This window comes from Erpetoichthys calabaricus, chromosome 2 (genome assembly GCF_900747795.2).
Source record: "Erpetoichthys calabaricus chromosome 2, fErpCal1.3, whole genome shotgun sequence".
In the NCBI taxonomy this organism is placed as follows: Eukaryota; Metazoa; Chordata; class Cladistia; order Polypteriformes; family Polypteridae; genus Erpetoichthys; species Erpetoichthys calabaricus.
The window spans coordinates 249108487-249123297 of record NC_041395.2 but is presented as its reverse complement, the minus strand read 5'-3'; the positions used below and the strand labels follow the sequence as shown (position 1 = coordinate 249123297).

The 14811-nt window shown below is 37.7% G+C and overlaps 1 protein-coding gene across 1 annotated transcript in view; it reads right to left on the bottom strand.

Moving 5' to 3' along the window:
- LOC114646924 (kinase non-catalytic C-lobe domain-containing protein 1) overlaps positions 1–9673 on the bottom strand; it is a 130952-nt gene extending 121279 nt beyond the window's left edge. Inside the window, exons 1-2 of the mRNA XM_028795328.2 lie at positions 9395–9673; positions 9174–9283 (exon numbers count right to left, since the gene is read on the bottom strand). Of these exons, the coding sequence (XP_028651161.2) occupies positions 9174–9281 (108 nt within the window). The 5' untranslated portion in view covers positions 9282–9283; positions 9395–9673. The remainder of the gene's footprint in view (positions 1–9173; positions 9284–9394) is intronic.
- Between the last annotated feature and the right edge of the window lie 5138 nt (positions 9674–14811).

Below are 14811 nucleotides of genomic sequence, written 5' to 3'. Positions count from 1 at the left end.
TTCCCAGCACTTTGCACATACAGTATATAATGATATAAATTTATGAAAGCCTTTCACTACCATAATCATATCTAGCATAGGTTTATCCTTTGCTTGTCGGCTTTCTGAGCTGAATTAAGTGTGCTGCAAACCACATGGATAGATTAGTTTATAGTATACAGATAATGACAGGCCTACCAGAAAACAAACCAGAACTGATAACTACCCACAGGTTCACCTACTAGTATTGTGTCAGGGGAGATGGCACCCATTTTAGCAGCACTCAGCATAAGGCAGGAAGAAACCACTCTGTTGCAAGGCATATGATGGGCACACATTGACATTCATGTGCACTTGGCCAAATTATAGCCTTCCTCAGTGGAGATCTGTGTAACTGAAGGAAAACTTACATATCCCCGCACACCAGCCATGACTCAAAGTGGGATCCAAATACCATGAAGCAAAATGCTATCTGGCCATGCCACAATGCTGCCACAAAACTGATTATAAGCATAGAAACTGAAACTGGATTTTAACATGTTTAAATGTTTTACAGATAACATGTATAAGTAAATATTAGTGTATGCATATTCCAACAAGCTGTGAAGTGTTTTGGTGTATAAGAGAAATAAAAAAAGAGGAAATATATATGGGGATAAGTCACAAACGTGTAAATAAAGCACATGCAGTATTTATGTGAAGAGCTAAACATGGCATCTTTCTCATTTTGCTTTCTAGTGACTGATGTTAACCCAGTTTCTCAAACGTTGCCTCCATCAGTATGATTAGAGAGAGACGCATAATCCTACAGTATATTGATTTGCTTATCATTCATTTGCTGCATTGTGTCCAATAATCAAGATAAGAAAAACTTTCAACTATAAATGGATCCAGATTCTGCAGTGATTGCATCCTGAATTACACAATATCAGGCAAATCCACAATTGTTCAAATAAAAAGGCTGTGCTTCTCTGATTGTACCATTCACTGTTTCAAAAAGAAGCACTCAGGATGGCTGAAGACACTTTAAACTTTTAAACACTAAAAGATGCACTTTCAACTAAGGGCCTTATCCTTTCATGAAAGAGGTGCCTCACTTGGTAATATTTTTTTTACTAAACATCAGAATATATGTAAAAAAAATCCAATCCATCTATTTTAAAATAATTTATTTCCAGTTGTGTAGGGCCACAGCAGCTGAAACCTATTGTAGCAGCACCAAGCACATGTAAGTAACCAGCCCTGGACTGGAAACCAGTTCATCTCAGAGCGCACTCATACACACACCTACACTCGCAATTGGGACAATTACATGCACATCTTTAGTATGTGGGGTCAAACCAAAGTACCTGGAGAAACATTCATGCAGCCATGAAGAGATAATGCAAAGTCCACAAAGACAGACACCTGGTCCAGAACTCTGGAGCTGTGAGGTGTGAGCAAAAGCCAAGAAGTCACTATGCCACAAAAAAATGTGTGATCTGAATTAAAGTATCCTGGAATTAATATCACCGTCTAATGCAGAAAAGCACCATGCACTGTACAGTCCCTAGTTTAATATAAGACAACAATACAAGCCATTTCATTTTTTCCATGCACCCGTATTCTTGATAACAGAATACCACAGTACTCGAAAACAGACAGTCATTATTGCCAGAGCAACCCTAGTCACTACTGGAAACTTGTTCAGGCCATATCCTGTTTATGCCGCTGTCCACATGAATTGATCGTTGTATGTGAACAATGACATCAGATGGGCAGGCAATCAACAAAACTGCACTTTGTCTTGTATTCTCTTCCTTACGCCAATCACTGAAACACTTAATAAAATCTTCAAACTCATTCTTACAAAGTTTTACTCACCACTGCTAAATAAAAATATTTAAAAATATAAATTTTGAAAACTTTTAACCTATTAAATAATGCAAAACATAAATGAATGTGTTAATTTAAACTTTTTACCAACTTTGTTTCACTAAGAAAAAACTACAGCAACAAGAATTCCAAATGCTGTTTACTTAACATTTATGAGTATTTGCATCCAAATTCGAAGAGAATAATAGTTTCTAGGAAATTTGATCAAAATTATTCACACCCTCAAAAAATGTGTTTAGACACTCAGCTGAAATAACAATATGCAAACAAGAGTAACACAAAAACAAAACACTACAACAAAACCAACAAGAATGCAATAAGAACTGTGAACATGAACAACAGGCATCTTGAAATCTATACATCTAGATAGATAACATTGCAACAATCTAGATGAGACAAGGCCATTCAGCCCAACAAAGTTCACCAGCCCTATCCACTTAATTCTTCTAAAATAACATCAAGTCTAGTTTTGAAGGTCCCTAAAGTTCTACTGTCTACCACATTACTTGGTAGCTTATTCTAAATGTCTATGGTTCTCTGTTTAAAAAAAACTTTGTAATATTTGTTCAAAATTTACCCTTAACAAGTTTCCAACTGTGTCACTGTCCTCAGACTTGAGCCATTGTACTAATTCCCTTCATAATTTTAAACACTTCACTCATGTCTCATCCTAATCTTTTTTTGCTTAAACTGAAAACCCTGAGCTCTTTTATTCTTTCCTCATAATTCATAGAAAGATAGATATGGAGAATATATACAGTACAATATATATATATATATATATATATATATATATATATATATATATATGTGTATATGTATATATATATATATATATATATATATATATATATATATATATATATATATATATATATATATATATATATATATATATGTGTATATATATATATATATATATATATATCTACTGTAGATATTCGCGTATTAGTCGAAAATTTATGCCTTAAAATTCATTCAAAAAAACAGGGTCGACTTATCCGCGGGGCAACACAATTTAATAATTATAAGCCAGCAATGGGTCTTTATACTTCTGGTACATGCTTCCACGGTTGGTTTGCCCAGTTGATTTCATACAAGGGATGCTATTGGCGGATGGCTGAGAAGCTACCCAATCAGAGCAAGCAGTTAAGTTCCTGTGGCTCAGCGACGGAGCGCCAAATTCGATTCCGCTGAGTTAACCAGGAAGTCTCGTCTCGCTCATTCAGCATCAACGTGTTTCGCTGTGTAAAGAGTTAACTTTTGTGCTCTTTTGTGTTTATCTTTGTGCATAGTTAAGCCCTTCGTTATGGCTCCAAATCGAACTGCTCCTGCTTCAGACGCCGTGCCCAAGCGGAAGGTGCGAACAATTGCCATAATTATAATTATTTATAATTAGTTTTACCCTCTGCGGCGGGTTGGCACCCTGCCTGGGATTGGTTCCTGCCTTGTGCCCTGTGTTGGCTGGGATTGGCTCCAGCAGACCCCCGTGACCCTGTGTTCGGATTCAGCGGGTTGGAAAATGGATGGATGGATGGATAGTTTTACCCTCGACTTATACGTGGGTCATAACAAATTTCGTAATTTTTGGCTTAAAATATACACTCGACTTATCTGCGAGATCGACTAATACGCGAGTATCTACGGTATATATAAATATGGTTATCATAACAGCAATCACCATGTTTAGTTGACCAGCTTAGCACACTCAGCTCTGCCATTCCTAGTGGCCCATTTAATAGACTTCTAGCCAGACTTCTTTTAAATATTTGTACACCAGATATAAAGAAACAGTTATTAGAGAATGTGTTTCTAGTGAATTTTATAGTGGTCAGGCATTTAGGTAAGACTTTCACTGTACTCTGTACAATATCTTTACTACTATTATAACTGCTTAATTTTGCATGTTCCAATGAAAAAAGTCATTCATAAACATAACTTCTGTGTAAAAGAAATGGGAACTCCTTAAAGAAATTAGAAAGTAAGAGATGATGATCAATGTGAACACTTTCAATTTGTAAATAAAATGTACTATTAACTGAATTGCTTATGGGTTATTATTTTTAATTTGTAAATAAACTTAATTGCATTAATGTGCTGGTGCAATCGTGCCATATTTTCGGATCACTCCAATATTCTAGTCTGTTTTCCAACACTGACACTGAACATTTGTTCTCTTAATGGATTCTGGCAATTTTTAAATATCCCAGCAATAAGCAATAACCCTCATTTTTCTACTGCTGCTCGTTGTTATCCCAATAAATGCAGTACCATCTACACAAACCCCAGTTTCAGCCTCACTAACTTTCTGAGCCTGGCCTGACCATGCAGAATATCAGAACAAAAGTCCAGGGAAATAAATCTTGACTGAGTAACAGAAGGAGCACTCAACTACTAACAAACTGCAAATAAACATTCACAGACACAAAATGAAAAATGATCATGCATATCATGGTAAAAAAGTGTTTAGGGTTTCTACATTTATATAAAGTTACTGAAATTAGTGCTAAGAAGGAGCAGGAAAACGAATTTCTCAAATCAAATAGATATTTGAAACATGAGTTTTGACAGAATTTCATTGCAGAAAAATATATAAACAATACTGATGAATGTATAAAAAGGTAAAGAAAAAGCAGCAACATGTTAAAAAGACTGACTTGACTACACATTACATAAATTACCTTCCCGTACATTTTGAAAATGATTGGATTCATAACCAAGTATGAACTTTGGATAAGTTGGTTAGACATCAATTTCGAGTTTGTTTATGCAGAGCATGCTGCTCAAATATTAGTAGCACAGATATTCTGGACATTAAGATTTTTTAACTTGTCGTGAAAGCAATGAAATGCTGAAGTGGTCTGTTGCTTAAATCAACACGCTAGCCTACTAACACAAATCTGGATTTTCATAGAATAATAGCTCTTTGTTTAAATAATTGAGAGCATCAAACTTTCATAAAGTCTTGCTTGCACTTCGCCTCTGTTTGTTTGTTTTACACAGTGCATGTTCAGTATTGCACGGGTCTCATTTTCAGAGCTCTTCCTAACGGGCTCATTCTCCTGTTTTGTAAAATGTGCGCACCTTCGTGTTCTTTCAGGCTCCATTTCTTTATGTCAACTGCAGAATAAAGCAGGCGTTAACAGCCACGTTTATAAAGAGTTGCAGCAGCAGTAGTAGATTTTTTATTTAAACTACGGCCTCAATCAGGAGCCTAACTCTCATTCGCAAGTATGTGTTTCATGTTCCTTTATTTACTGGCTTGTAAAACACTTTAAAGCAGTGGTTCCCAGCCTTTTCTATGCCCTGCACCCCTAAAAACTGATTTATGTTCTCACCCCCTACAAAAATAAAAATCACATTTGAAGATGAAGAAATCAAATTTCTAACTTTTGAACCACAAATTGAACCACATACATGTACTGTAGGTGAACAAACCGAACTGAAATAAGCTTTTAACTCTGTGCATAAAATGTAAATATAAATTCACCAATTTACCTTTATCAATCTCAATAATCTGATAAATGTGTCACGTGAGAAACTTAGACACTTGATTGACAATGCATGGTGGGGGTTTCCCATAATGCATCAAATGCTGCAAGGAAATAACACATGATCAACAAATCAAGAGATTTGGGGGATTGGAGACCCCAGTGAAGCAACACAGTCAACAAGCTTTGTCACCCAACACCACATGCACTGCAGTTTAAAAACAGATGCACCGCACAGTTGAAATTGCTGCGCTACTGCCAGGACCACCAACAGGAAAGATGGGTTGAATGTAAGTGGCAGGTGTTGCATGCAATTCAGTCCCCCTTGTCCCCCTCTGGCAAAAATATCAATCAAACCTCGAAATCATTGAAGTTTCCTGATCAGGGCTTGCACAAAACTCAATACTATACCTCACACTTCTCTACATATCATTGGAAGGTCCAAATCCAATTCTTTCAAAAACATTATTAGCCTTTACAAATGTTCCACCTGCTGCAAGGAACCCATGAGAGTGTGCATTTCTGCAGCTCATTCACAGGCGACAATTGTGTGCACAATGCTTGATTCTTTACATATCACAGAACAGGAGCACTAACAGATGACCTACAAATGATGGCAAACCGCAAGACACCTAATGCACCACGATAAAGTCGGACAAGCACCTCACTCAGTTTCAGCGAATCACAATGCAGCCTTCCTCTATTGGCACACCCCTTGAAATGCCATCTTGCAGCCCAGGTTGAGAACCCCTACATTAAAGCCTACAAGTTTTATTCTGACTTGATCCACAGCAATGCAATTTCTGTTTTATTTGCTTTATATTTCTTTTAGAGTAACAACATTTTCCTCACACAGTCCACTTTGCAGAATATGCATATACAGTACTTACAGCTAATATAGTTTTTGGTATTTTTCAAAGCAGAACTCTGAGAAAATGCCAAGGAGGCAGAATGCAGCTTGTTAGTGAATTATATTGCATCAAATACATTTATGAGAAGGAAAAAACAGAAATATTTGGTGAAGTTTAGAAACTAGTATAATACAAGAATAGGAATACGACTGCAAAAACTCGTTGCAACGGAAATCTCTGGCTACTGGATTGAATCGGGTATAGCAAGAGTGCGTGTAGATTCTGCCCAGATCTTGAGTTGCATTTCTTATTACGGCATTGACATTTTGATCGAATATTTAAATAGTCGCTCCCTGGTGAGTGCATCATTGCATCTGAGGAGTGTGGACAAGTTTAAGCCCCGTAACTATACATATGTTCTCCGTTTTCTCTAAAAGAGTCCATTTACTTGTCCATGATAACGTAGGGTTTCTTAATGCTTGAGTTGGTCTAGTATTAATGCCAAGACACTGATGAAGATCTCAGCCTTACTATGGTTTCACTATCTCCCAGGAACCAGGGAGAAGTAAGCTTAGCTTCCATCACATTTTATCCTGAAAGTTCCTGGAATCAGCTGTGAAATTTCTTCCCACGTTAGATTCCTGCTCTTTATGCAGAAATGGTGCCAACCTTGTAACTCCACGGAGATACTGAAGCAACACTGCAGCCCTTAAATTAGTTTACCGCCTATGCCTCCATGCACAGAACTTGCAAGTACCACTTTAAACACTCTATTTTATTTGTCTACATTTATTTTGTTTTGTGCAAGTCTTTTAATGCAAATATTTTGGAACAGAGGTACTGCCAATGTTCACAACAATTGGGAAACTTCAGATTAAAACTAAAAGCTGTTTATAAGAGAATATAAAATGTTGGTAGAAATGGGCATTTTCTGCTCCAAAAGCTGTGTAGAATAATAATTTAAAAAAAAAACTTACACAACAGAATAAACAAGGAGGAATTTCACAAAAAAGAATAATAATATGACAGTTCTTCTTTGAGGTGATTGATACTGCTTAAATTTGATGTACTTTATCTACAAGTAACTTCTCCAGTTTGTAAGACCCCTGGGAAGCAGCACTTCAACCTACTATAGGTTCCTGCGGCTAGGAGGGTGCATGGTGAAAAAATAAACATCGTGCCAGCATATGACACAACATGGGGGGTGTCAACCATGGAAGGATCTTGAAATGTTGTTTTAAATCTTTAATGCAGGATGTAGCACTCTTACCATTTTATTTCTTTATTGATGAATATCTCACCATTCACATGCAGTGTGAGGACCTTGATGAAAAAGTAGTCTTCTCATCTTGTAGTTTGTATATTTGCTGTGTCTCATTAGAATAAGAATACATTTCAGAGCATGTTAAATATCTGAATTGGTTCTGAAAGACAACTGTCTTGGGCATGTCAATTTGGTTTGACTTGCTTTCCTGTGTAAGTGCAATTATTTAAAGATACAAAGAACAAGTCTGAGAACGCCACCTCAAGACCTCTTTGCTCACTCGCAATAAGAGTACTGTTTGAAAAAGGCACTGTTTTGTTACATCCTTCAGAAACTTTCTCTAAAACTTTATTCAAGAACCTCCATCAATGTCAGAGTTACCATTTCTGCCTTAACATTCTCACATAGACATTACTGTGCAGTTTTGTGCCAGTTTCTATTGCTTTTGCTTAGTTTCTCTGTTCCCAAGTGTATTATTTACAATTGTTAATGTCTGCCCATTTCATGTACCTCTCAGTGCTATACTATTGTCTTTACTTTTATCATTTCAATCTTATTTTACCACAAGAATGGCAGTTTGAAACCGTGCTGTAATCTTATTTGCTCTTTCAAGTGCCTTGTGACGGCTTGTACCCGGCTATCAAAATAATGATTAACTTATTGAATGATGTAATAATGTGATTATTGAATAACTGTCTATTCTAACCATTACACATCTGTAAAGCTATGTGCTTTGTGGAAGCTGCAGACTTAAAAGAAGCAGAGAAATCAGAAATTCTGCAATTCAGAAAAAGCTAAGAAGGAAATGTGGATACACAACATCATCTGAGTAAGTAATGTGGAGCTGCTCTTTATTCTGTAATATAATGACCATGCACTGGCAAGGGTGGCCCAGTGGTGCAGTGGTTAGTGCTGGTGCCTCACAGATCCAGTATCCCGGATTTCAACCATGCACCCACTTGTTGTATCTCTGTGCCTGAATACTCATCCTGTATCAATGTAACTTTTTTGCCAGGTACTCTGATTTTCATCCCACATACCCAAAGATGTGCATGTCAAGCTGCCTGGCACCTTTAAGTTGGCCCTGTGTGGGCATGTCCTGCAGGGCCCTAAATAAGATCAAGCTGGTTCTACAATGGTTTTTTAACATTCTGGCATACAATAATTCAATACTGCAAAAGAGCAATGCAGCAATAAGAAAATGTGCCATAAAGAAACAAATTACTCAGAGAAACAAATGTGCAACCACGTATCAATGCAGGATGTCCAAAACAGTAATGACTTTTTGCATGTTTTGTTCTCAATTTGTTACAGCCACACGATCACGCATCAAGTACACCTTTGGGCCTGACTTCGCATAAACAAACTGTTGCAGTTTTTAACTGCAGTTGTTGCCAAGGGAAGAATAATAAGGACGAGGAAGAGCGAGACAGACCTGAAGAATACCTTAAACATTCCTCCACTCATTGCAAAGGCTTCATTTCAAACCGTTTGTCCACAAATCTTATGTTAAATGGAAGAACGCTGAATTCTAAGCGCACCAGATGCAAAGAAAATAATTCTGCGTGACTTTTTCAGTAACCATAAATCACTGCCATTCCCCCTTATCAGAAAAAGAACGAAGAACTCCGAGAACATGCCTCAAAATGTGTCTATATTCGTGTTTGAGATTTTAAAAAGATTCAGCTGACTGTTCTGACTATTCAACCTTACCTCGTCCTCTAACAGTGCTGGAAGAGGCTCGAAATCGCAGTACTCTTCGCCATCGTCCTCGCCCATCTCGTCAAGATAAGGAGCCACTGCAGTTTCAAAAGTCCCCATATCTAAAAACAGGCATATGCAAAACCGAGCTCAGTGATATGATTTCCTTGGGCACATTTCATACTGCAGTGCCCCGGCTTTCACAACGCAACATGACTCCCCCCACCACCTACCCTTAGCAACAGTCAGATCGGGACTGATTACATGCTTGAGCTGCTCAAAGGATACCGAAAGACAGAAGACTTTTTTTTTAGGAAAAGCGCTTCGAATTTGGAGCTTGACTGCAGTTTGTCTCCCAGTACGACGCAGGCATTTCGTCTACTGCGGAAAAATGTCCCGTGCCTATTTCGCTTTTAAAAGTCTTCGAAGATTTGCATTCTCTTTTTGTGTATGTGTACAATATGTACCGGATTGCTCAAGAGTTTGATAGCTACAGCGCTGCCATGACAACAGTCGGCGCACCTCCACGGAAATCCACGAAGAGGACGGCGAGGAGTACTCGTCTCTGTGCGCGTGTCCGAGCCGAGCGCGTTCGCGTCGGAATAAAGCGGCAGTGAGACGCGCTAAGAGATTCCCCAGTTTGTCAGCCCGCCGCTCGAATCGAGTAACGAGAATTGCGTCCCGACTTTATAAAAGCAGGGAAAACAGGACACTCTTGCTCATTCAGGTTAAAGGCAAATCTGATTTAAAGAAAATGAACATTAGGTGAATGAATACAGTTCTAGAGATAAATGAAAACAGTGAAGCATCTCTTGGGCTGTTGGGGACTGTGGTCGTAACAGACGTGATAACAGCACGGACAAAATGTCCGGTATGTGGACCGGAGCAGTACACACTTCTGCAAAATTAAAGTGGGTTTTATTCCCGTTCCTGAACACAAGAAAAAAATAGAATAGGAATGTTTCCGTCATGTTATGTTTATGTACAAAATTGAAAAGAAATGTAGGCCTACTGTAATTAAAATTTAACAAAATTCTCCAATATTGTTCTAAATCAATTTTACATGAAAATATTTACTGAATTTACTGTTTTTAAACAAGTATATATAAAGAAAACACCCATACGTATTCTTTGACTTACATATAACTACTCAAGTTTTTATCACTTCTCAGTTTTTTATTCATTTGTATGTGGACTTTTTCTGGTGCATCTCTATGAACCATCCAGCAGTAGTCCACCATCACACACTGACATCCCAACATCGCTGGTATCTTCCTTGATATCCTGATGGAATCTTTCACCCTGCTCATTATTCACTGCTCCAAGATTTTCAGGGAAATCCCCAGATGCAAATCCAAAAAGTGAACCTTTGAGACTCATGGTACAACCAAAACGTAACCAATGCATTTTTCACACTTTTTTATAAATTGGATCTTTATTGCTACCGACAATTTTTGAATGATACCCAAGCCTGCCCTTCTAGGCTGTTCATCACACCATCAAATTCGGCCTCAGAAATCAGTTTTCTAATATCAGTTTCAATTTAGCAACGTTTGTCACAAATACATAAAACAGGCTCAATCTTTTGATAGGGCTTTGTAAAACTGCTTCATTAAATCAAAGTTAAAGTAAAGTGGTGGTAGCAGCTGGTCTCTAACTTTTGATTGAATCAGGGTCTTAATACAACTTTATTGGTGTCCAAGTGTAAAAGGTACAGTGTATGTGGTGGGGTACCACTTGGGGTTACAAGGACACTGATGTTCAAAAATTGAGAAGCCGGGGGATGGAGAGTACCCCCATTTCGATCTGAAGGACATTGATATTCACATATATATATCACATATCATACATTATCACCTATATAACATAGGTGTAGGGGGGCCTCACTTGGGGTTTCAAAGTTGTTAATATTTTCCTTTAACACAGAGGAACCAATGGTTGGGGTCCTTTGTTGTTTTGACTGCATTTAAATACATATAATACAGTGAAGTAGGGGTTTTAACCTTCAGAATTAAACGAGGACAAGTTGAGTCCGATGATGCTTTTGGTGGCAAGCTGTTGCTTTTTTCTAGCTGGCCATTCCTTTGGAACTGAGTGTCAGTTTTTGGCCTTGCTGTCCTACTTACGGTACTAAGAAAACATGGGAATTGTGTATGCCCTGACTTGCTAACCTAATAAGATACATAGAAATTTGTTTCATGAAAAATGAAGAAAAAATATTTTCATTTTAGAAATCAGCACTCAAAAATATATAAAAATGTTTTTTAAAATGTATACATGTGTTATTTTTATCTAGAGATAAATATGAATGATTTTAAATAAATATAGCTTAAAGGAAATTTTAGGTGAATCCCTTCACATTTTTTGGAAGTTTTGAGGACTGCTTAAGCAGTAAAACCAAATGTAGAAGTAGTGTAATACAACAGTGTTTATAATAACTTGTGTATAATGCAGGTCACATACTTGGAAGTGGGCTTAATTAGAATAACTGAACTGAAAGACACTATTAAAAAAATAATCATTAACTTGTGCATCTGTGTCTCTTGGGTAAGTGCGCCAGATCTGCCAACTTCAGGCCCTGGGCTTATTGCTAAGGTGAATACAGACAAGCACGAATGGTGAGCTCTGATTTAGGTAGTGCAAAGTAAATCAAAAAGTGTTGCTTTGTAACAAATTATACTTTGATTAAACAAAATACTATCCATCTATCCAGTATCCAACCCACTATATCCTAACTACAGGGTCACGAGGGTCTGCTGGAGCCAATCCCAGCCAACACAGGGCGCAAGGCAGGAAACAAATCCCGGGCAGGGCGCCAGCCCACCGCAGGACACACCCAAACACCAAGCACACACTAGGGACAATTTAGGATCGCCAATGCACCTAACCTGCATAACAGTCTTTGGACTGTGGGAGGAAACCAGAGCACCCGGAGGATCCCACGCAGACACGGGGAGAACATCCAAACTCCACGTAGGGAGGACCCGGGAAGCAAACCCGGGTCTCCTAACTGCGAGGCAGCAGCGCTACCACTGCGCCACCATGCTGCCCTAAACAAAATACATTTATTACAATTATTCTAATTTAACATTCTTAAAATCTTTTCATACTAAAATAATGGCATACTAAATTAACGGCAGACACTGAGGAGACAGCAAAAATAATTCACAAACATTTGGAAAATGCAGTTTAACATAGAAAAGTGCAAAGTGCAGCATGTGGGCAAAAGGAACGTCAATTATAAATGCAAGATGAGAGACACTATCATCCAGGAAGCAACCTCTGAATAGGATTTAGGGGTTTGTGTTAACACAACATTTTCATCATCTAAGCATTGTACAGAATTAGTTTATAAGGCAAATAAAATAACAGGTTATATTGTAAAAATTGTTAAATATCAATTAAGGGAAATTATGCTCAAACTGTATAATGCACTATTGAGACCACTTCTGGAGTATTGCATGCAGTTCTGGTCAGCACACTACAAGAACGATATAGCAGCACTTGAAGCTGAGCAGAGGCGAGCAGCCAAGAGCATCCAAAGACTTAAGGGCATGTCCTACTCTGACAGACTCAGAGAATTAAACCTGTTTATTCTCAACCAGAGGAGACTGTGTGGGGACCTAATCCAGATCTTCAGAACTTTCAAAGGCATTGATAAAGTGGATCCAGCAACATTCTTTCAATTAAAAGGTGAATCAAGTACTCTAGGACATCAGTGGAAATTAAGGGGAAGTGCATTTTAAACTGAAGTCAGGACGCTCTTCTTTAAGAGTTGTGGGACTCTGGAACAAACTACCAAGACATGTAGTTGAAACAGAAGACTTGACAATCTTTAAGAAGAATCAGGATGAGATGTTGGTACAGCTTAGCTATTAGCTAAAGTAACAAGCTTGATGGACTGAATGGTTTTCTCTCATTTGTCAAATTTCTCATGTTTTATAGTCTTATAAAATGTTCTTCCACTTATAAGATCACTCCACACAGTATATATTAATTACAACTGCAGTAAAGTTATATTAAAACCCAAAATGACATGCAACAAAAACACAAAATATTATGTTGCAGGGAAAAAAACAAACATTCATTTCATCCAAACAAACAAAACACCCATATAACATATCTGTTGTATATTTTTAAATACTAATAAGCTTTGTAAAACCACAACAATTCTAACTGCAAAACCCAAACTTCCAAGCCCTACTCCCTTGCCCCACTGTGGGTGCTATGTGACAAACAATAATAACAAATGGCAAATAATGATGAATCCAACAGAATATCACAAATGTTGGACAGCAGGCGAATAAATGGCAACAACAACCAGTACAAGGTGCCAGTATATGGCACAAGGAAGTGGAATAGAATTGGAAACTGTTAAACATTTTCTACAGTTAATAAATAGTGATATAAATACAGTATCATGAGCATCATCAACACAATCAAAAGGAAAACCATACTAAAATAATAGATGTCTTGTGTAAAATAAAGACAAAAACATTGTCAAAGGTTACTGTCGCACAAGAAAAGGAAATGACATTTTTACAGACAGACAGAGTTCAAATTGGAACTGACACAAGAGAAAATAATGGTGGTATATAGTAGACTTTGTAGGAAGTGATGCTATGAAGAAGTGGGATTTTGAGGATTGGAACCAGAAATGATGTTACTGGGTGGAATCTTCAGTTGTTCTGTCAGGAGAGAGGAAAAAGAGTTAGAAGGCAGCACCAACAGCTGGTTTGGTGGGTAACTGCCTCTATTTGAGCCTGTAAACTGTCTCCCAAAGCTGGATATAAACCTGACAACATAATGATGGTGGTATTTACTGCAATGGTTAAATAAGCTTATCATTCACAGCATAAAGCTTTATTTTTTAGCTGACACTACCAGGAACGCCTGACTAAAAAGTCTAATAAAGGTTATGGTTTTTAGGATAGGATTCATGTTTTCAGACTACAATGTAAAAAGCATTAAAAAGAGCATGTAAATGTTACATTGGTCTACTAATGACATTTTCTTAACAAAAATCTAACAGTAGCTTCTTTGGTGGGGTAGTGCAGGTAAAACAAGAAAAGCTGTCAGCCTTAGTGCTCATTTACTTGATGGACTTAAAGAGGGAGTCGAGCACATCATCCTTGGGATAGGAAAATACTAAGCCACATCATCCTTGGAGTACAAAGATAACAAGCAACACCAGCCTTAGGACAAAAAACTAACAAGCTAGGGATATAGAAGAGAGCAATGTCAAGATACCAAAAGGAGGAAAAGACAATGGGCTACTTATGCTTTATCTGGTTGTTACCAGGAACAATATTTTATCCAATGTAAACAATGCTTCAATACTAATTACTGTAAACCAGAACAATACAACAATTTTGAGCCTGTTTAATAGGAGTATGTGCAGATATTCTTTGTGGAGACACATGCTGCAGCGGTGAGACTCTGAGAGCATCATTTTCACTTGCCTAAAGCCTTCAGCACTGTAACACCAAGCTCAACCATAATCCAGGATGGGCAGAGACAGATTAAAAGGTCTATGCTGTTGAGCCATACTGGGTACCTGTGCCTCCCTTCATTACTGTATATCCTTCTGGAAAATGTATTGAAACACTTAAAAGCTTTGCAAAAGATGCAGTTGATTTGATGTGCCAAA